The sequence below is a fragment of the Equus quagga genome, chromosome 3, assembly GCF_021613505.1.
Source record: "Equus quagga isolate Etosha38 chromosome 3, UCLA_HA_Equagga_1.0, whole genome shotgun sequence".
Lineage (NCBI taxonomy): Eukaryota > Metazoa > Chordata > Mammalia > Perissodactyla > Equidae > Equus > Equus quagga.
In genome coordinates, this window is record NC_060269.1 from 19670223 (window position 1) to 19693020 (window position 22798).

Below are 22798 nucleotides of genomic sequence, written 5' to 3' on the forward strand. Positions count from 1 at the left end.
CCCCCCAGTACATACTTGTATATTCTAGTTGTGAGTGCCTCTGGTTGTGCTATGTGGGACTCCACCTCAGCATGGCTTGATGGGCAGTTCCATGTCTGTGTCCAGGATCCAAACTGGCGAAACCCTGGGCTTCCAAAGTGGAGCACGCAAATTTAACCACTGGGCCACAGGGCCAGCCCCTGATCCTAGTCTTTAAGAAGATCACTCTGGCTATCCTATTGACAACAGACAGATACCTACATACCAGGAATGTCCTTTTCAACAAAACAAATACATACTAAATATTTTCTCTTCTTTAAAGTCTTAATTCAGAAATCACCTCCTCTACTTGGTTTTCCTAAGCCTTGTTGTGTAGAAGTGACTATTCTCTTTTTTGCTACCATCATTCGTAATCCTGTGTGTTGATTTATTTTTTCAATTGACCATAAATTCTCCAAGGACAGTGATTGTAGCTAATATACACACAATGCCTGTAAATATTTGTTGATTTGAATGAATAGTTACCTGTAATTACAACTGAAATCATGGAAACACTTTCTTGAATCATGACACAAAATGGTATTTTGATGAAAATGTTACTCTGCACTTTTATAAGCAGAATTACATTTAAATGCAGTAATAAAAACAGTGATCATATTGTTCAAAACATTTACCTGTATTCACTCTTTTAATCCTGACACAACCCTATGAATAGGTATTATCATCACTGTCTTCCAGATGGGAAACTTAGACAAATAATGGTTAGGTAATTTTTACAAGGTTACTCAGCTGTTAAATGGCAGAGCCAGGTTTTAGTTCAAGCAGCCATGCCTTACTGAATACAGTTAATTTTTTTAGTAGGTCATAGACCAATAGAATTTGAAAAACAATTTTGGGTAACCAATATAGTGTTGCTAGCTATTAGCACATTTTTAAAAATTCTAATATTTATTTTGACCACTATTCTATTACTTATGAAAGTTTAAAAATATTTAAAATTCTGATTTTCAATAACCTATTTTTAAAATAATACATGGCTATATTAATCCTTTTAATTCATTTTTGTATAAGGAGAAGCAGAATGATAGCACATTAATATAAAAATGCCACGGGAACAAACTTTGTGTTTTTTCCCTGTTTAGGGCCTGTATATCTTTGGGATCGAGAACTCGAGCCATTGGAAATGCAGCTAAGAGCCAGGTAAATTGTTAATATAGATGTTTTGACTTAAGGAAGAATTAACTGAAACTTGGTAACTAAGGTCTCATTTTATATAATTAAGAGTGAAAAAAGAAAATGAGGAAAATATGATAGATCCTAACATCTTTGTATTTTGTTAGATACATACTGCTTTGAGTTGTAAAATATTTATTGAATTTTATTTTTAAGAAATCTTTTTAGTTGTGAACTTAGGGTGTGCTGCCGTATGACATCGGTTTTTCCTTGTACGGTCACTTTCTGTGAGGGATATCCTATCTAGAATATAAACTTTAGAGACAAGTGAGCTATGTCTTTGTAAAAGAAGGTAAGAAAAATGGAGGAACTCATCCATAGTAACCCAGTGTGGCTACCACTACTTTATGTGGAATCTGCTTAAGTATTCATGTTTCCAGGTTTGTGAAATGCTTATGAGTAGAACATTCACTTAATTTTCCACGCTAAGTTCATTTTCCTTGAACTTTGTTTATTGCCCTGAACCAAAAACCCTTAACAATTACTTTTTACATTTTAATATGTATCTGGATCTTTTCTTTTCTTGTACAATAGCTTGGTTTAGTGAGGCTTTTTTGCTCATGACTTTGTAGGAATAATTGACTCATTTATCCAGGAATTTTTGCTTACAATTTTTATCAAAGTTGTCTTATAATTGGCCTATAAGTGAACATGTTTCTATCTTCTCTTCGACTTTCATATTGTACGTAAAAAAATGTGGAGTTTGTGCCAAAATAACCCCTTTACTAAAGTTTACATCTTGTATTCTGAGTGATCTTCTAAGTGCATCAGAGATCTTAGTCTCTGAAGAAAGCAAACTATAAAATTATTTCTCCAAAAGAGCTACAGAGACCTACATGATAATTCAGCATCCTGTAGTTTTTATCCCATATTTAAAGATCAAGATCTATTTGGCTTTAAAGGTTACTTAAGAGGGCAGCAACAGGATCTCACTAATATTCTGTAGTTTGAACTGCATGTTCTAGTTAAAGAAAAAAATCACTTCTCCAAAATACAAGCCATTTACAAATTAAGAGACTTTAACTTAGCACCATGCTACATGGAAGGAGTTTTAATTTACTAGCCTAGGAGCAGTCCTCAGTAATGGAAGCGACATAGTAGTATATTAGAAATTGCATAAAGAATTAGATATTGAGAGGAAAAGAAAATTAGGACAATAAAAAACATAGTTTAAATAAAAATACAGAAGTGAAAGTGGAAAGAAATGAAAAATCAAAGATATTAATTCACTAGAGCAAAAATGTTGAGGAAAACTAGAGACGAGTTCTAGATAGATTTTCATTGTACCATTTGAAAAGTTTTAAAGTTTTGTTCTTTCTTTTTTGAAGATGTTAATTTTGAATCTAAAATTCCTAGAATAGGAGGAGAATTTGGGGGGCAATAATTAAGATGCATACATTTTCATTGTATAGTTTGCTGTCAGTTGGAAACCAGAAAAATGAGCGTGTGTGTGTAATTCTGAACTTGGATGTGTAGGATAAAGAGACTTGATGGTTCTAAAGTATTAGCATAGTGTTTATTTTGCATTCATTAAGTAATTGATACATAAAAGTGTTTACTGCCAACAGATAGTCACGAATGTAAGAAATACAATTCATGGCTTCAAAAAGCTTCATGGGCGATCATTTGATGATCCTATTGTGCAAACCGAAAGAATCAGGCTTCCTTATGAGCTGCAGAAGATGCCTAATGGAAGTGCAGGAGTTAAGGTAAGCTTTATTGTATTCCTAGAGTCTAAATATATATTCAAATTAAACCGAATATGAAATTTTGCCTATTTGTAATTTAACGTTTTTCCTCTGGATGCAGTACATATACATATACACCTAGATACAGGCAGTTTTTATAGTAAGCTTTAGTGAGTGCAAAAATTCTAAGTTAGATAATGATCTTTTTAATCCAAACAATACTTTTATTTTCAAGGAAAAATTATTTGAAGAACTTTTATTTTATTTTATTTTATTTATTTTATTTTCATTTTATTTTATATTTTTTTACTTTTTCCTCCCCAAAGCCCCAGTGCATGGTTGTATATTCAAGTTGTTAGTCCTTCTAATTCTTCAGTGTGAGTGGCTGCCACAGCATGGCTACTGACAGATGGGTGGTGTGGTTCCATGACCAGGAAACAAACTGGGGCCTCCAAAGTGGTGAAAGTGCCAAATGTTAAGTAGGCCATCAGGGTTGGCTCTGGAGAACTTATAGAGGTGAACAGTTTTTAAGGGCCAAAGGCAGAAGCGTCTGTGATTTATAAGAATGGACCCAAAAAGTATGTTAACTGCTGTAATGAGTTTTCTCTAATTTAGAAGTTTCATATAACGTATTAAAAGTATTAAAGCAAACTCTTCTTCCAAGTAAGAAATAGATTCTGGATTTTTAATTCGATATCCTGAGACAGTAAGTTATAGATCAGTTAACAAAAACATGTTTCTGTTGATTTTTCAAAAACTAACATAATACCACAAAACACATAGATTTACCATATGATTTACCACCCTAAGGTATGTACACAAGAGAATTGAACCACATGTGTGCATAAAAACATGTACATGAATGTTCATAGTAGCATTATTCATACTAGCCAAAAATTAGAAACAACCCACGTCCATCAACTGATGAGTGAATAAACAAAATGTGGTATACCTATATTGTGGAATATTATTTAGCCATAAAAAGGAGTGGAGTACTGAAATGTACTACAACATAGATGAACTTTGAAAACATGCTAAGTGAAAGAAGCCAGATAGAAAAGTCCACTTATTGTATGATTCCATTGTATGGATGTCCAGCATCAGGCAAATCAATAGACACAAAGTAGATTAGTGATTGTTAGGGGTTAAAGGGAAGGGGTAATGAGGACTGACTGCTAATGGGTACAAGATTTCTTTCTAGGGTGATGAAATTGTACTACAATTGGTGATGAGTTCACAATTTTGTGAATATACTAAAAACCACTGAATTGTACACTTCAAAAGGATGAACTTTATGCTGTATGAATTATATCTCAAAGTTATTTTAAACTTGGTTATGTGTTTTAAGGCTATGCACGAATTTCTGGTTTTAAAAGAGGGGTCTGACTACATGATGGATGATGAATTGTAGTAAGGAGACATAAAGCTGTTAAAATAGTTTAAAGAAGACACTATGAGAGTTTAAAGACAAGGAGACAAATTGTGAAGGCATATTTTAGCTGAAATTTTTGGATCAAGAGTTGCTGCCTAGGAAGCTGAATGGGTTATGATAACAAAATTGGGATAAGAAATAGTATTCAGCTATCCTTTAAATATAAGTTCTGGTTAATAACCATGGGGAGCGGTTTTATTCTAAACTGCTTAAATTCTTTTGCTTTTATTCTTTAAAAGTAAAATTAAAAATCATGCTCTGTAGGTAGTTTGAGAAAATGGAGAAAAACAGTTTAAAAAATTTTTTAAAGAAAGCCAAAACCTAGTTTTGAATTGATAGCATTTTTATATAGTCGTAATGAGTGCACATAAACTAGTTGAAGAGGCTTTGAAACAGTCTTGGGTTGAACTAACTTCCCTCATCTTTTGAGGATTGAAAATCTTCAACATTCAGCTCCTCAAGCATTTTATCCATTTATAGTTTGGGACATTTCTTTGAATATACTTTGATGTTTATTTCATATAACATTTATATTCTTATACAAAAGAATAGTGTATTGTTGTGCCTCCTATAATCAGACTTAAGACCATTGTGTTTGATTCATTTTCCCTTATTTCTGTGGTTGATTTCTTCCCACGTTTAAAAGCAGTAATTTCATATAATATTTGGTTGTGAATTTACTTGTAAATTGATTTGGACACAAATGGATATCAATTTTAGTTCTATTTTAAGGTAAGTCTTATTATATATGTATTTATACACACTTGTATACATATATACTTTGTGCTACTTAAGAAGAAAGTTCTTTAAAGCTCTTCTAAAGTTTAGTTGTTATAGAATAAAATTATTCACTCCACTGGGGTACAAAGGTAAAAGACATAGCTTTTTCCTCAGTAAGTTAAATGTAGTTATTATATGGGTTCTAAGGCAACTTTGTATTGCTTATAAATTTTGTGGTTGTCATTATAAAAGGGTTTGATTACTTGAATAAAGTACAGATCCTCCAGTATTCCCTGGTCAAAAAGCATGGTAAAGTTTCATTTTGTGTGCTTAAATGCAACCTAGTCTTAAACCTATGTATAAGATGAAACAATTATTTCATCTAAAAGAATGATTTTTAAATTTCATATATACATCTCTAATGTTTAATTTGTAATTATCCCAAGAAACCTTGAAGTAATACATATTGTATTTCTTTTATTTATTTATTTATTTATTTATTTTTACTTTTTATGCTTTTTTTACTTTTTAAATTTTTTTAGTTAATTTTTATTGAGTTTATGATAGTTTACAATCTTGTAAAATTTCAGTTGTACATTATTGTCAGTCATATTATAGGTGTGCCCCTTCACCCTTTGTGCCCACCTCCCAACCCCCCCTTCCCCTGGTAGCCACTAATCTGTTCTCTTTGTCTACATGTTTAACTTCCTCATATGAGTGGAGTCATACAGAGATTGTCTTTCTCTATCTGGCTTATTTCACTTAACAAAATTCCCTCAAGGTCCATCCATGTTGTTGTGAAAGGGACAATTTTATTCTTTTTTTATGGCTAAGTAGTATTCCATTGTATATATATACACCATATCTCCTTTATCCAATCATCTGTTGATGGGCACTTAGGTTGCTTCCACGTCTTGGCTCTTGTGAATAATGCTGCAATGAACATAGGGGTGCATGGGACTTTTGGAATTGCTGACTTCAAGCTCTTTGGATAGATACCCAGTAGTGGGATGGCTGGGTCATATGGTAGTTCTATTTTTAATTTTTTGAGGCATCTCCATACTGTTTTCCATAGTGGCTGCACCAGTTTGCATTCCCACCAGCGGTGTTTGAGTGTTCCTTTTTCTCCATAACCTCTCCAACATTTGTTACTTTTTGTTTGGGTTATTTTTGTCATTCTAATGGGTGTAAGTTGATATCTTAGTGTAGTTTTGATTTGCATTTCCCTGATGATCAGTGATGATGAACATCTTTTCATGTGCCTATTGGCCATTCATATATCTTCTTTGGAGAAATATCTGTTCATGTCTCCTGCTCAGTTTTTGATCAGGTGGTTTGATTTTTTATTGTTTAATTGTGTGAGTTCTTTATATATTATGGAGATTAACCCTGTGTCGGATATATGACTTGCAAATATTTTTTCCCAATTAGTGGGTTTTTTTGTTTCAATGCTGTTTTCCCTTGCCTTGAAGAAGCTCTTTAGTCTGATGAAGTCCCATTTGTTTATTCTTTCCATTGTTTCCCTTGTCTGAGAAGACATGGTGTCCAAAAAGATCCTTTTAATACTGATGTCAAAGAGTGTGCTGCCTATATTTTCTTCTAGACGCCTCATAGTTTCAGGTCTTACCTTTATGTCTTTGATCCATTTTGAGTTTATTTTTGCGAATGATGAAAAAGAATCATCAGTTTTCATTCTTTTACATGTGGCTTTCCAGTTTTCCCAGCACCATTTGTTGAAAAGACTTTTTTCTCCATTGTATGCCCTCAGCTCCTTTGTCAAAGATTAGCTGTCCATAGATGTGTGGCTTTATTTCTGGGCTTTCAATTCTGTTCCATTGATCTGTGCACCTGTTTTTGTACTAGTTCCATGCTGTTTTGATTACTGTAGCTTCGTAGTATGTTTTGAAGTCAGGAATTGTGACACCTCCAGCTTTATTCTTTTTTCTCAGGATTGCTTTAGCAATTCAGGGTCTTTTGTTGCCCCATATTAATTTTAGGATTCTTTGTTCTAATTCTGTAAAGAATGTCATTGGGATTCTGATTGGGATTGCGTTGAATCTGTAGATTGCTTTAGGTAATATGGACATTTTAACTATGTTTATTCTTCCAATCCATGTGCATGGAATGTCTTTCCATCTCTTTATGTCGTCATCCATTTCTTTCAGGAAAATCTCGTAATTTTCATTGTATAGGTCTTTCTCTTCCTTAGTTAAATTCACCCCAAGGTATTTTATTCTTTTTGTTGCGATTGTGAATGGTATTGTGTTATTGAGTTCTTTTTCTGTTAGTTCATTATTAGAGTATAGAAATGCTACTGATTTATGTAAGTTGATTTTTATACCCTGCAACTTTGCTGTAGTTGTTGATTATTTCTAAAAGTTTTCCAATGGATTCTTTGAGTTTTCTATATATAACATCATGTCATCTGCAAACAGCGAGAGTTTCACTTCTTCCCTCCCTATTTGGATTCCTTTTATTCCTTTCTCTTGCCTAATTGCTCTGGCCAAAACCTCCGGTACTATGTTGAATAAGAGTGGTGATAGAGGGCATTCTTGTCTCGTTCCTGTTCTCAGGGGGATGGCACTCAGTTTTTGCCCATTGAGTATGATGTTGGCTATGGGTTTGTCGTATATGGCCTTTATTATATGGAGATAATTTCCTTCTGTCCCCATTTTGTTCAGAGTTTTTATCATAAATGGCTGTTGGATCTTGTCAAATGCTTTCTCTGCATCTATTGAGATGATCCTGTGGTTTTTATTCCTCAATTTGTTGATGTGGTGTATCACATTGATTGATTTGCGGATGTTGAACCATCCCTGTGTCCCTGATATGAATCCCACTTGATCATGATGTATGATCCTTTTGATGTATTGCTGAATTGCCAAATTTTGTGTTTTGCCAATTTTTGCATCTATGTTCATCAACAATATTGGCCTGTAGTTCTCCTTTTTCATGCTGTCCTTTCGGGCTTTGGTATCAGCGTGATATTGGCCTCGTAGAACGTGTTAGGAAGTGTTCCATCCTTTCTAATTTTTTGGAATAGCTTGAAAAGTATAGGTATTAAATCCTCTCTGAAAGTTTGGTAGGATTCCCCAGGAAAGCCATCTGGTCCTGGGGTTTTATTCTTTGGGATGCTTTTGATTGCTGTTTCAATCTCTTTCCTTGTGATTGGTCTGTTCAGATTGTCTGCTTCTTCTTGACTTAGCTTTGGGAAATTGTAAGAGTCTAAGAATTTATCCATTTCCTCTAGGTTATCCATTTTGTTGGCATGTAGTTTTTCGTGGTATTCTCTTATAATCCGTTGTATTTCTGTGGAGTCTGTTGTTATTTCTCCTCTTTCATTTCTGGTTTTGTTTATTTGAGCTTTCTCTCTTTTTTTCTTTGTAGTCTGGCTAGGGGTTTGTCAGTTTTATTTATCTTCTCAAAGAACCAGCTCTTTGTTTCATTGATCCTTTCTACTTCCTTTCTTGTTTCAGTAGCATTTAGTTCTGCTCTGATTTTTATTATTCCTCTCCTTCTGCTGACTTTGGGCTTTGTTCTTCTTTCTCTAATTCAGTTAGGTGTAATTTGAGATTGCTTATGTGGAATTTTTCTTGTTTGTTAGGGTGTGCCTGTATTGCGATGAATTTCCCTCTTAATACAACTTTTGCTGTATCCCATAGGAGTTCATATGGCATGTTATCGTTTTCATTTGTCTCCAGATATTTTTTTGATTTCTTCTTTAATTTCTTCAGTGATCCATTGCTTGTTCAATACTATAGTGTTTAGTCTCCACATCTTTGTCCGTTTCTCAGCTTTTTTCTTGTAATTAATTTCTAGCTTTATAGCATAATGATCGGAGAAGATGCTTGTTATTATTTCAATTATTTTAAATTTATAGAGGCTTTCCTTGTTTCCCAACATGTGGTCTATCCTTGGGAATGGTCCATGGGCACTTGAGAAGAATGTGTATTCTGTTTTTGGATGGAGTGTTCTATATATGTCTATTAAGTCCAACTGTTTTAGCTTTTCATTTAATTCCACTGTTTCCTTGTTGATTTTCTGTCTGGATGATCTGTCCAATGATGTGAGTGGGGTGTTGAGGTCCCCTACTATTATTGTGTTATTTTTGATATCTTCTTTTAGGTTTGTTAATAGTTGCTTTATGAACTTTGGTGCTCCTTTGTTGGGTGCATAGATATTTATAACTGTTATTTCTTCTTGATGTAGGGCCCCTTTGATCATTATATACTGACCCTCTATGTCTCTCTTTACCTGCCTTATCTTGAAATCTACTTCGTCTGATATAAGTTTTGCAACATGTGCTTTCGTTTGCCATTAGCTTGGAGTATCATCTTGCACCCCTTCACTCTGAGCCTGTATTTGTCATTGGAGCTAGGGTGTGTTTCCTAGAGGCAACAAATTGTTGGATCTTGTTCTTTAATCCATCTTGCGACTCTGTGTCTTTTTATTGGAGAGTTCAATCCATTTACATTGAGGGTGATTACTGATGTATGAGGGCTTAATGCTGTCATTCTGTCACTTGTTTTCTGGTTTTCCTGCATTTCCTTTGTTTCTCGTCCTATGTGTTTTGGTCTACCCATTGACTTCTGCAGTTTCTTATGCAGTGTTTCTTAGTTTTTTCCTTGTTTATTTTTTGTGTCTCTGTTTCTGTGTTTTAGTTTAGTGGCTACCCTGAAGTTTGTATTCAGAATCTTGTGCATGACATAGTCCATTTTCTGATGCCTTCTTATTTCCTTAACCTAAACTGATTCAGTCCCTTTCCTCCTCCCCTCCTAAGTTATTATTTTCATCTCTTATTCCAACTTGTGTTGTGAGTTTGTGGTTAAAGTGACAAGATTGTGTTTGTTTATGTTTTCCTTCCCTTTATCCTAATGCTGTAGTTGAATATTTGCTATCCTATTTTGATTCTATTTGTCTCCTTACTCTGTTTTTTGTGACCCCTTTCTCTGTTTTTCCTTTGTTCAGGTATGAGGGCCTTCTTGAGGATTTCTTGTAGGTAGGGGTCTGGTGGCTATGAAGTCCCTTAGCTTTTGTTTGTCTGGGAAAGATGTAATTTCTCCCTCATATCTGAAGGATATTTTTGCTGGATAGAGTATTCTTGGCTGAAGATTTTTATCTTTTGAAGTTTTGAATATGTCATTCCAATCTCTCCTAGCTTGTAAGGTTTCTGCAGAGAAATCCCCTGAAAGTCTGATAGGGGTTACTTTGTAGGCTATTTCCTTCTGCCTTGCTGCCCTGAGTATTCTTTCTTTGTCATTCAGTTTTGCCAGTTTTACTACTATATGCCTTGCAGTACGTCTTTGTACATTGACATATCTAGGAGATCTGAAAGTTTCCTCCACACACATTTCTCTCCCATTCCCTAGATTTGGGAAGTTCTTCGCTATTATTTCTTTGAGCATGCTTTCTGCTCCATTCTCCTTCTCTTCACCTTCTTGGATACCTCTAAGTCTTATGTTGCATTTCCTCATTGAATCAGCTATTTCCCGGAGATTTTCTTCGTTTCTTTTTAGTCTTAGTTCTCTCTCTTCCTCTGTCTGGAGCCATTCAACCAGTCTATCTTTGATTATGCTCATTTGCTCCTCTATGATGTCCACACGAGCATTCAGGGAATCCATATTTTGTTTTATCTGTTCCATTGTATTTTTCATCTCTAGTATTTCTGATTGATTCCCCTTTATAGTTTCAGTCTTTTTTGTGAAGTAACTCCAGAACTCAATGAATTGTTTCTCTATATTTTTTTTACCTCGTTGTTTTTTGATGATAGCTATTCTGAATTCATTGTCATTTAGTTTACTTATTTCCAAATCCTCAGGACATAATTCTGTGTAATTATTGTTTTCCTTCTGGTCTGGAGCTTTTATGAACTGTTTGATTCTAGAACTATTTTTCCATGTAGTGATATTATTCGGTTGCAGTTACAGCCTATCGCCACTAGATGGGGGTTGAGAGCTGCATGTTCTGAGCCCTCCACCTTCAGCCGAGATGGCACAGCACGGGTCGGTGGGGGTGGCACTTTCTCTTGCCCACAGACCCAGGTTTCCCAATCAGCTCTGGCTATCTTGTCTCCTGGGGTCTTGGCTTGATGAGGTCACCCCATGCAAAAGGTTTCGCCCAGTTAGAGGGCTTCCCTCTAGGCTGCAAGGGTGCTAGGGAGTCCTGGGTGATCCTGCAGATGCACGACACCTCCCCGACTCCTTCCCTCATGGAGCCTCCCGCAGCAGTGACCACAGTCTTTAGGTAAGGGAGCAAAGTTCTCTCTTACCCCATTCCAGCTCCTCCAAGGGGGGCTCCAGCCTCTCCGCCCTCCATCTTTTGGCTCCTGTGGGTCTCTGAGGATTCCTTTTCTATTAGGATATTTTTTGTTGGAATACGGTTGCTCCTTTTTGTTGTATGTTGGAGGGGAGATAGTCCCAGGCAAGCTCAATCTGCCATGATGCTGATGTCACTTCTGTACTTCTTTTTTTTTAATAAGGAAATTTTCCCTTTTTTCCCTGATGTTTTCTTTTCCTTTTCCCAAAATTGTATGACTAAGGCCTTCATTTTAAACTCAGGAAGAATTCTAACTTTTAGAAGAAAGATTATTTGATCTTTTTCTCCTTCATCATTTGCTTGGAAAGTGAATGATAAAAATTGCTTTTGTGAGAAGTGGAGATTTGGAGCAGGTAAAATCAATTGAAAATAATTTGGTTATAATACTATGTGTAAGCCACTGGAACTTTAGAAATGAAAGATTGTGATACTAAAACAATCTTTTTGGAAAATAACTTCCTTGAGCAAGGACTTTTCCTTTTTCATTCTTGTGTATCCATCATGTATAGTGTGGATGCCACAAAATACTTGTTGAGTGAATAAATGACTCTTGATAAGTATCTCAACTTTTGGTTTTAGGTGCGATACCTAGAAGAAGAGAGACCTTTTGCAATTGAGCAAGTTACTGGAATGCTCTTGGCCAAGCTTAAAGAGACTTCAGAAAATGCTTTAAAGAAACCAGTGGCCGACTGTGTGATTTCAGTAAGTCTTACTTCAGTAATGAATACTCTTGAATCATATTTGTCAGTGTATTAAGGTTATATTGAAATTTTTTTTCCCTTTCTTTACTTTTTCTGCCCTTATCCAGTAAATAATCTAAATTTATTTTTACTTTGACATTTTTTAAAAAATCACCTTTTTAGTAAACTTCAGAATTGAGTTTCCCATAAAGTCAATTGTGATAACCAGTGAATCTTAAAAATCTGACGTATGTGATTAATTAGTAACTGCTGTACCTGCCACTTGTCTGTAAGAATCTTTCCAGGTAGCTTTTAACTTCCCACCTCTAGGGACTTTAACATTTTATGGTGAAAGTTGAAAATTCCCAGTTGGGAATTTGAGATTGTGTATATTTTGTATCAGAAAGAAAAGTTTTTTTAATGATACATTGGATATATTTAACGTGAACACTTTTGGAACTTTTGACATATGCATATACCTATAAAGTCATCATCACTATCTATATAATAAAAATAATCGCCACCCCCTAAAGTTCTCTTGTGTCTTTTTTAAAATAAAGATTGTTGTATATAAGGTGTACAACATGATGCTCTGATATACATATACATAGTGAAATGATTACTACAGCCAAGCTAATTAACATATCCATCTCCTCATATGCTTACCTTTTTTGTGTGCATTGAGATCACTTAAGAACTACTTTCTCAGCAAATTTCCAGTATACAATACAGTATTATTAACTATAGAAACCATGCTGTACCTTAGATTTCCAGAACTTACTCATCATACAAAACTGAAACTTTATCCCCTTTGGCCAGTATCTCCCCATTTCACTCACTTCCCTGCTCCCAATGACTACCATTCCACACTCTACTTCTTTGAATTCAACTTTTGTAGATTCTACACTAAGATCATACTGTATTTTTCAGAAAGGAAAGATCTTTCTTTAAGAATTCTTAAGAAAACATTTATTTACCCTATCTTATCTCTTGAGATCTCTTTATATATTGGTAACTAGTTCTTAAGTTATCTGTTAATGTGGATATTACTAATACTATTAAATTTGGCTACATGAATTCAAGAGTCTCGTCATCAGAAAAATAGAATCAGATTGTGAACTCTTCAGTGAAGTTAGTAATCATATCTTTTTCACAGGTATTTGGAATTTTTTAAATGAGATAAAAATACTAGAGCTTAATATTTTGTTTTCCAGGCATTTAGTAATAGTAAATAATAGAGTTTACCATTGGCCAGGCCTGGTTATGGTCATTTAATGTATATTAACCCATTTAATCCTTAGAACCACTTTATGAGGTAGGATATTATTAACCCCAATTTTGCAGTTTAAAAAACTGAGGCACAGAAAAGTTAAATAACGCCCCAAATCAATACAGCTAATAAATGGTAGAGCCAGAAATCAAACCCAGATAGTTCATTCCCAAGCCTATACTCATAACTCTTCCATTATACTGCCACTTGAAAGTATATGTCATAATGGTGCAGATTTTAAAAACTCATCTTAAATTCAAATATAGCCCTATTTATTTAACTATACTTGATTTAACTTTCATGTCAAAAATTAGTGTCAGAATAGAGCATTATGAACTACTTGGCCATTATTAACTTTGTAGTTACTGCAAGAGACCCATTGTGAGCTATACAAGGGAAGTCTTTTCTCTGTTTTATGCACTACTATATCCTTAGTGGCTAGAAAAGTACCTGGTACATAAGTGTTCAATGAGTATTAAATGAACCATACATTATAATTTAGATTTTTGTTAGAAGGATAAACCAAAATCAGGATAAACAACCTTATCAAAATTCAAGTTCTTTTCCAGTTGTTAATGTCCATTCAATGAAATTTCTAAATTCAAAAAGCAATAAGTTGGAAGAGACTACTAACTTAAAATTGGAAGAGCCACAAGTCATTTTGTACGTGAATATACTTAATTAGCTCTTTAGAAATCTGTGGACCAAATCATAGTGCTTTCTTAGATTGATAGAAGTATATGTAAACCTTAATTATAAGTTTAGGTCTGAGTTTATTTTTTAATAGAAATATGTTTTTTGTTGATTTTAAGAGAAATATATGCTCATCATAAGTCCCCCGCAATATAGTTCCCCATTCCTCTTTGAAATGTAACCCTTGTAAACGTTGGTTTATACATACATACACAAAAATGAGATGATACTATTCATGCTTTTTTTTTAAGGTAGTAAAGATGTCATTCCATGACAATTCAGATCTACCAGATTCTTTCTAACAGCTACATAAGATTCCATTATATGGGTATATAATAATATATTTAACCAGTCTCATTTTGACAGACTTATGTTTTCAATTTTTCATTATTAAAGATGAACAAATACATTTTTTTATAGACCAGACCAACACAAGAGGGATATTTAGACTAACATATTTTGGAAATCTCACAATATTATTCCATCTTATTAATTGCTTTAAATTTGTGTTCAAACTTTAGGTCAATATTTTATGGTATAGAAATTGCCAATCTTAAAAGAAAAAAAACAAAAAAAACTAGTATTTTTTTCTCATTTATTTAATTAGAACACTATTCTTGGCCTTAAGCAGTGCATAAGTTTTAGTGCAATCATTTTACATTTTTCAATTGATGAAATGTTTCAATAAAATCTACTATATCAAACTAATATACTCAATTATTGTTTTTAAATACCAGATTCCTAGCTTTTTCACTGATGCTGAGAGAAGATCTGTGATGGCTGCAGCCCAGGTTGCAGGTTTAAATTGTTTAAGGTTGATGAATGAAACTACTGCAGGTGAGTACTTTGCAACTTGAAAATCACTGTCAGAAAAATACTGTTATAGTTTTTTTCTAATTAATACAAAGCATTTTTTTAAACTATATTATGTACTGGTTCTTATAATCTTGTTGTTTGGGAATATGACATTTTGGCAGAGGTTAAACATCTCTTGAATTGGTTATAAGAATCATTAATATTACAGAGTTATACATGAGTAGACAAAAATAAAAACATTAATTAGCCAAATTACGAAAAGTTAATTTACTTTGAACCTAATGATTTTTATTATTCTACTGTATATTAAAGTGTAGTATCAAAGGGACTTATCCCTTGTTTTCCAAGTGATTGCTATGCTGGAATTAACCTAATTCTTTTTTCTTACACAGTTGCACTAGCATATGGAATTTATAAACAGGATCTTCCCTCATTAGATGAGAAACCAAGAAATGTAATATTTATTGATATGGGACATTCTGCCTACCAGGTCTCAGTTTGTGCTTTTAACAAAGGAAAACTTAAAGTAAGTAAATAAATTATTTGCTATATTGAACTTTAATGGTTAAGAGCATATAAGACTCTGTAGAGAACCTAATCCCTGTGTGTAAATCCTGGCTCTGCCACTTAAAAACCTGTGACCTTGAGGGGCCGGGCCCAGTGGCACAGCAGTTGGGTTCATGTGCTCCACTTCTGCAGCCCGGGATTCACCAGTTCAGATCCAGGGCATGGACTTGCGCACCTCTTATCAAACCATGCTATGGCAGGCATCCCCCATATAAAGTAGAGGAAGATGGGCACAGATATTAGCCCAGGGCCAGTCTTCCCCAGCAAAAAGAGGAGGATTGGCAGTGGATGTTAGCTCAGGGCTAATCTTGCTCAAAAAAAAAGAAGCCTGTGACCTTGAGCAAGTTACTTAACCTCCCTAAACATCAGATTCCTCACCTGAGAATAGTATCAGTAACTACCTCAAAGAATTTATGAGGACAAAATGAGTTAATGTACATAAAGTGCTTGGAATTCCATATAGTAGACTCTATAATAGATGTTAGCTATTTTTATTATTGCTGAGGTGTTAGGTATGCTATCAGGCAGTATAAATTACATATTTATCCATAAATAAACTTAGGAAACATTTTCTAAAATGATTCCCATAGTTTTTAGAAACCTTTCTATCCAAGAGTCCTAATCATAATTTTCTACAATGTGGCATTATTTACTTCTATGTGCTTATCTTCTTACAGTATATGTTTGGCTTTATATTCATTTTTACATTGATTATCTTATCCAGACTTATGCACTTCTCTCTCTCCATTATGCACATTTGTAGAATTTACTTGGAAAATGAACTTCTTTGGGTTACCCACCACCTTTTAGAACCTTTTGTCTCACAGTGGATATTACTATAATAACATCTGCGTAATCAGAATATTAAAGGGAAATGACTCATACTGAATATAGGATAGTTTTCTGTAAACTGGTTTAATCCTTGGTATTTAGTCTTGAATTTTAACTTAATTTTAAAAGAATATTTTTCTTTCCTTCCTTTTTAGTCGATACCTTAGAATAGTGATCTGTAATTTTTAGATCATAGACTGCTTCAAAAGTCTGATGAAAGCTTTGGCCCTTCTCTCCAGAAGGATGCACATTTGCACTTAGTTATATGCCAACACAATTTTGCATTTAATTTTGGGTAGTACTGTACCTCATGAGAAGTCTATCCATGGGTTCTCCCTGCTGCTCTGTGGGATGACATCCCAATCAGATTAGGTTCACATCCTATTAGGATGCTTACCACTATTTCACCACCCTTCCTTGTGGGAAAAAAAGCTGGTGAACCACACCATCAGTGGGATTCTATTTTTTTAGTAGTTACTATTATAAGTAGTCATTTGTGCCCTCTACCCTGGGGAGAGAGACTAGATGTCTTGGTCCTATGTTTTCAAGAGCTATAGTGTTGAAGTTCTGACTTGTTTACTCCTCTTCCGTCCAACTACTAGCTTGGGCTTATTGCTCGACAACCTTATTATATGAAATTTTTGTTTCTCCTCTTGACTTTTTCTGTTGTCTTTTTTGGTCTCTCATGTATTCTTTTGTTTCTTCCACATTTTTAAGCAAGTAGCCTGGCTTTTTTTTTTTTTTAATAATAGTCAGAAGGCTTAATTCCTGATCTATAAATTGACCAATTACAGTATTTTAGATTTAATCTTTGGATCACTTTTTCTTGGCTGTTTTGATTTTGGTTACATGCTTAGGACTCTTTCTTTGCTCTCTTACTCTTGGTTTTTGGCCTACCTGTTCAGTGGTTTTATAGAACCAGAGGATATAAGATACTGAAGTTTTCATTGTTGTAACTCAATTATTTCAGAATTAGAATATTTTTTTAGTTATGATTTATGGATGTGTAACCTAAAGCAGATAATTCAGAGTGGGTAAATAGGTTGGCTAAATATGTGATAATTAATATTAAGATTCCAAATTTGGCATGCTGTTGATTTTTACAAGTTCTTTGGCTTTGATTTTATTTTAATTTTAAAAGGTATTGTTTCATTCTTTGTTGTTTTGTAAGCATCTATATTTCTTAAAATTCAGTTCTGGTTTTTTTGATTAAACAGGTTTTGGCTACTACTTTTGATCCATATTTGGGTGGCAGGAACTTTGATGAGGCTTTAGTAGACTACTTCTGTGATGAGTTCAAGACCAAATATAAGATAAATGTGAAAGAAAACTCTCGGGCCTTGTTACGTTTATATCAGGAATGTGAAAAACTAAAGAAGCTAATGAGTGCAAATGCATCAGATCTTCCACTGAACATCGAGTGTTTCATGAATGACCTTGATGTTTCTAGTAAAATGAACAGGTATCATATATGTTTTTAGTTTGAAAAGTGTTTGTTTGTTCTGTAATGTTTAGATCGTCTGGTGTTTTTCATTCTGTTATTTTAGAAGGTATGCTCAATTTTTGTTTGTTTTTTGGATTTCTTTATTTTCCTTTTTTTATTGAGGTAACATTGGTTTATCATGCTCAATTTTTATATCTGAAACTAATGAATGTTAATTTTCTCACAGGGCTCAGTTTGAGCAGTTATGTGCTTCCCTTTTTGCCAGGGTTGAGCCACCATTAAAAGCAGTAATGGAACAAGCTAGTAAGTGGAAATTACTGAACTAACCAACAAAACTATACCATGGTGTTACTCACTTGAATGGGGTAGGAAATGGTAAAAGCACTAAAACTTCATGTGTTTTTTGAAGATTTGTATTTCTCATTTTAGAGGAGGAAATTAGAACTCATTCTGTATTCATAAGAGTAGGGCACTAGAGATCTGGGTTTATTAGTACTCCCTCTGGCTCCTTTTATTGTTTACAACATAAAACCAAAGCTAATTATGTTTGGAGGTGTTTATGTAAGTATATAGAAGATTCAAGGTGAAAGTAAAGTAGGAATGGGGACATGATTGCTTTTTGTTAAGGTTTTGGTGGTCAATTAAAAACACCTTCTGTGGGAATTTGTGAGGTGGAAGTTAGAAAATTGAAGGACTCTAAAGAGTTCCTTTAAAGCCCATGAGGTACTTGTCTGTTCTTATTGTGACTCCATCATCTGGACCAAGTACAGTGCCTGACACACGGATAATTAATATTTATTAAATTTTTCCTTTCTCCAAAGTTTATTTTTATCTTCTCTCCGTTTAATCTTGTTTTGAGCAAATAAAAAGAATACACTTTTTCAAAAAGTACTTTCCAGGGCCAGCCCGGTGGCATAGTGGTTAAGTTTGCATGTTCCGCTTTGGCAGCCCAGGGTTTGTGGGTTTGTATCCTGGGTGCCAGACCTATACACCATTCATCAAGCCATGCTGTGGTAGCATCCCACGTAAGAAATAGAGGAAGATTGGCACAGATGTTAGCTCAGAGGCAATCTTCCTCAAACAAAAAGAGGAAGATTGGCAACGTATGTTAGCTCAGGGCCAATCTTCCTCACCACCACCCCCACCCCCCCCCCGAAAAAGAAAAGTACTTTCCAAGGTCTATTGTTTACATTTTTATAAAGACTGTCTGATTTTTCTCAATTAAAAACATTTTGTTTTCCAGACTTACAGTGTGAAGACATAAGTAGTATAGAAATTGTAGGGGGAGCAACACGAATTCCTGCAGTGAAGGAACAAATCACTAAATTCTTTCTTAAAGACATAAGTACCACATTAAATGCTGATGAAGCTGTTGCAAGAGGATGTGCGTTACAGGTATGATTATTTGTCTTTTTTTAGAATGTGCATTTTCCCAGGAATATGGTGATAGGTCTGAAGGGACTTTTTAGTATTATTTGTTCCAACCACTTGTCAATAGACTAAAAGTAAATTGAAATTCTTTCTGTTAAATAAGTTTTGTGTCTTTCCCCTTTATTTTTTCAAACTATCGTAGGACAGTATGTCTGTAATTATACTGAAAGAACATTTATTTTATGAATTCTGGTAATTATTCCCATTTAAAATTCTTTTTTGAGATTTAAAAATATTTTACATTAATTTTTGTAAGGTCACAGAAAAAGTAATCTGATACTTTTAAATTTTAACTAGTTGTTACCAAAAAACTAATTTTTAAAATATAACAATTTTATTACAAGGACTTTCTTAAGCAGTTCAATCAGGGTAACCCAGGGTATGTTTTGTTTTGTTAATTTAAATATGGTGTACATCTTATTTTCAGTGTGCGATTCTCTCACCAGCATTTAAAGTGCGTGAATTTTCCATAACAGACATTGTTCCCTATTCAATCACCTTAAGATGGAAGACCTCTTTTGAAGATGGAACTGGGTAAGTTACTTTTAAAGCCTTGGTTAGAGTTTGTCATAAATAACTAGTTGAGCCTACTTTTCTAACTTAGAGGAATTCACATTTCTTAAAATTCTTGAACATTTTTTTACAAATGCTAGGAAAAAAGAGAATATAAAAAATTATATATAATCTATAAACCATGATGGCATATTTTTTAATTAATAATTTATTATAAAGTAAAACATTCTCATTTTTAAATAAAAATCACAGTATGGAAATATAAAGACTTAAAAAACCTACATTTGCCATACCCCAACTCCTATTTAGCCCATTTTACAGAGGTAACCAGTAATAGCTAGGTGTATATCTATCCAGTTATTTTCTTTGAATATCCAACAATAAAAAGCATGCACTTTTTAAGTTGATACATGATAATTTGTACATCACCAATGCAACTTGCCTTTTAAAAAATGTTATGTATTACCTTTCCATGTCAACAGACAATAACTGTTTTTTTTAACAATTGTGTGTGCCATAAGTAATTTAACCAATACACTATAAAGTGATATTTTTCCTGTTTTAAGCAGTGCTGTTAGGACCATCCTTGTACACATCTTCTTGTTTAGTTGGGTTTGGTATATCTGTAAGAAAACTGTGTAGGAATGAAATTGAACGAAAGGGTATGAACATTATTTTAACTAATACTGCCAAAGTAATCACTAAAAAGATTATATTCCTATTAACATTGCATGAGATTACCTGTTTTAACTTATTTTCTCCTAAACTTTTAACATTTTAAATCCTCCTAATCTTAACATTTTAATAGAAAAAAAATAATAATACTTTGTTATTAAGTTCCCGTTTTTGACTATTGTGAACTACAGTCTTTCATGCTTTTATTGACATTTACATTTCCTTTTCCATAAACTGTCCAGGATTTAAATAGCTTGTTTCCTTACCAAATAAAAATTTGTGTTTCAATACTGTATTTGACTACTTTTCAGAAGTATACCTTGTATAATAAAGTAAACCTGTATTTAGGTTTTGAGGTTGCTTTTAAAATTTTGTTCTCTGTTCTATATATCCACACCCCCCCAAAATTAAAATTTTTGCACAAATTTCAAAAATACAGATTATCATTCTGATCTGAATGCTTTACAGAGCATTTATATGGCATGTTTTAAGACAAGAAATATTATCCTTAAAAATTTATTTCAGTGAAAGGTATAAGTGATCCAGAAAAAAATTGTAAGAAAACATATGGGGAGTTAAGTTGAAAAGTAAATATATCCTAGAAAGAGTAAACAAATGGGACTTCATCAGACTAAAGAGCTTCTTCAAGGCAAATGAAAACAGGATTGAAAGAAAAAAACAACCCACTAATTGGGAAAAAATATTTGTAAGTCATATATCTGACAAGGGCTTAATATCCATAATATATAAAGAACTCTCACAACTCAACAACAAAAAATCAACCCAATCAAAAAATGGGCTGGAGACATGAACAGACATTTCTCCAAAGAAGATATACGGATGGCCAATAGGCACATGAAAAGATGCTCATCATCGCTGATCATCAGGGAAATGCAAATCAAAACTACACTAAGATATCACCTTACACCCATTAGAATGACAAAAATATCTAAAACTAATAGTAACAAATGTTGGAGAGGTTGTGGAGAAAAAGGAACCCTCATACACTGCTGGTGGGAATGCAAACTGGTGCAGCCACTATGGAAAACAGTATGGAGATTCCTCAAAAAATTAAAAATAGAACTACCATACAATCTAGCCATCCCACTACTGGATATCTATCCAAAGAGCTTGAAGTCAGCAATCCCAAAAGTCCTATGTACCCCAATGTTCATTGCAGCATTATTTACAATAGCCAAGACATGGAAGCAACCTAAGTGCCCGTCAACAGGCGAATGGATAAAGAAGATGTGGTACATATATACAATGGAATACTACTCAGCTGCAAAACAGAACAAAATCGTTCCATTTGCAATAACATGGATGGACCTTGAGGGAATTATGTTAAGTGAAATAAGCCAGCTAGAGAAGGATAATCTGTGTATGACTCCACTCATATGAGGAATTTAAAAATGTGGACTAAGAACAGTTTAGTGGATACCAGGGGAAAGGTGGGGTGGGGGGTGGGCACAAAGGGTGAAGTGGTGCACCTACAACACGAATGACAAACATTAATGTACAACTGAAATTTCACAAGATTGTAACCTATCATTAACTCAATAAAAAAAAGAAATATGAAAAAAAGAAAAGTAAATATATCCTAGTGACTACAATAAGAAAACAGAACATAATGAGAGGTTCTTGAAAGCTAGAATAGAAGAAGAGATCCATGAATGTGACATTTTTATACCTTTCATGATTGATAGGATGATGATAGATTATTAAAGTGTGAGTTTCTGGGCCACTACAAACAATAGTTAAAAACTGTTTCTCAGGGCCGGCCTGGTGGCACAGCAGTTAAGTTCACACGTTCTGCCTCTCAGCAGACTGGGGTTCGCCGGTTTGGATCCCAGGTGCGGACATGGCACTGCTTGGCACGCCATGCTGTGGTAGGCATCCCACATATAAAGTAGAGGAAGATGGGCACGGATGTTACCTCAGGGCTAGGCTTCCTCAGCTAAAAAAGGAGGACTGGCAGATGTTAGCTCAGGGCTAATCTTCCTCAAAAAAACACAAACCAGCAAACAAACAGAAAAACTATTTCTCTTCTTCTATTTAAGGAACAGGATTGCTATGCAGACTTTAAAACATCCTGTACTGGAGAGGAGAAAATACTATAAAGGACATTATTATATCAACTGAAAAAAATTCGAAATGGATTGTAAAGTATCAATGTAAATTTATAAAATTACAGCTATACTGTGATTGTGTTAGAGAATATCCCTATTAGGAAATTCACATTGAAGTACTTAGGAGTAAAGGGTTGTACTGTATGTAACACCCTCAATTGCTTCAGTAAAAAATATACACAGAGTGTGTGCACCCAAGTGATGAAACAAATGGAGTAAAATGTTAACAGTAGCAAATCTAAGTAAAACATATCCAGGTGTACCTTGTCCTGTTTTATTTTTGCACCTTTCTGTAAGTTTGAAATTATTTCCAAATAAAAATTTATTTTTTAAGAGAGCTGGAATAAAAAGGGTTACATATGACAAGTATCTTGTAAACTAA

The 22798-nt window shown here is 34.0% G+C and overlaps 1 protein-coding gene across 1 annotated transcript in view; it reads left to right on the forward strand.

The window, feature by feature from the left end:
- HSPA4L (heat shock protein family A (Hsp70) member 4 like) overlaps positions 1-22798 on the forward strand; it is a 59620-nt gene that overhangs the window by 11524 nt on the left and 25298 nt on the right. The window contains exons 3-11 of the mRNA XM_046657461.1: positions 1122-1179; positions 2781-2921; positions 11947-12069; positions 14748-14847; positions 15219-15352; positions 17442-17686; positions 17895-17971; positions 18912-19063; positions 19527-19633. Of these exons, the coding sequence (XP_046513417.1) occupies positions 1122-1179; positions 2781-2921; positions 11947-12069; positions 14748-14847; positions 15219-15352; positions 17442-17686; positions 17895-17971; positions 18912-19063; positions 19527-19633 (1137 nt within the window). The remainder of the gene's footprint in view (positions 1-1121; positions 1180-2780; positions 2922-11946; positions 12070-14747; positions 14848-15218; positions 15353-17441; positions 17687-17894; positions 17972-18911; positions 19064-19526; positions 19634-22798) is intronic.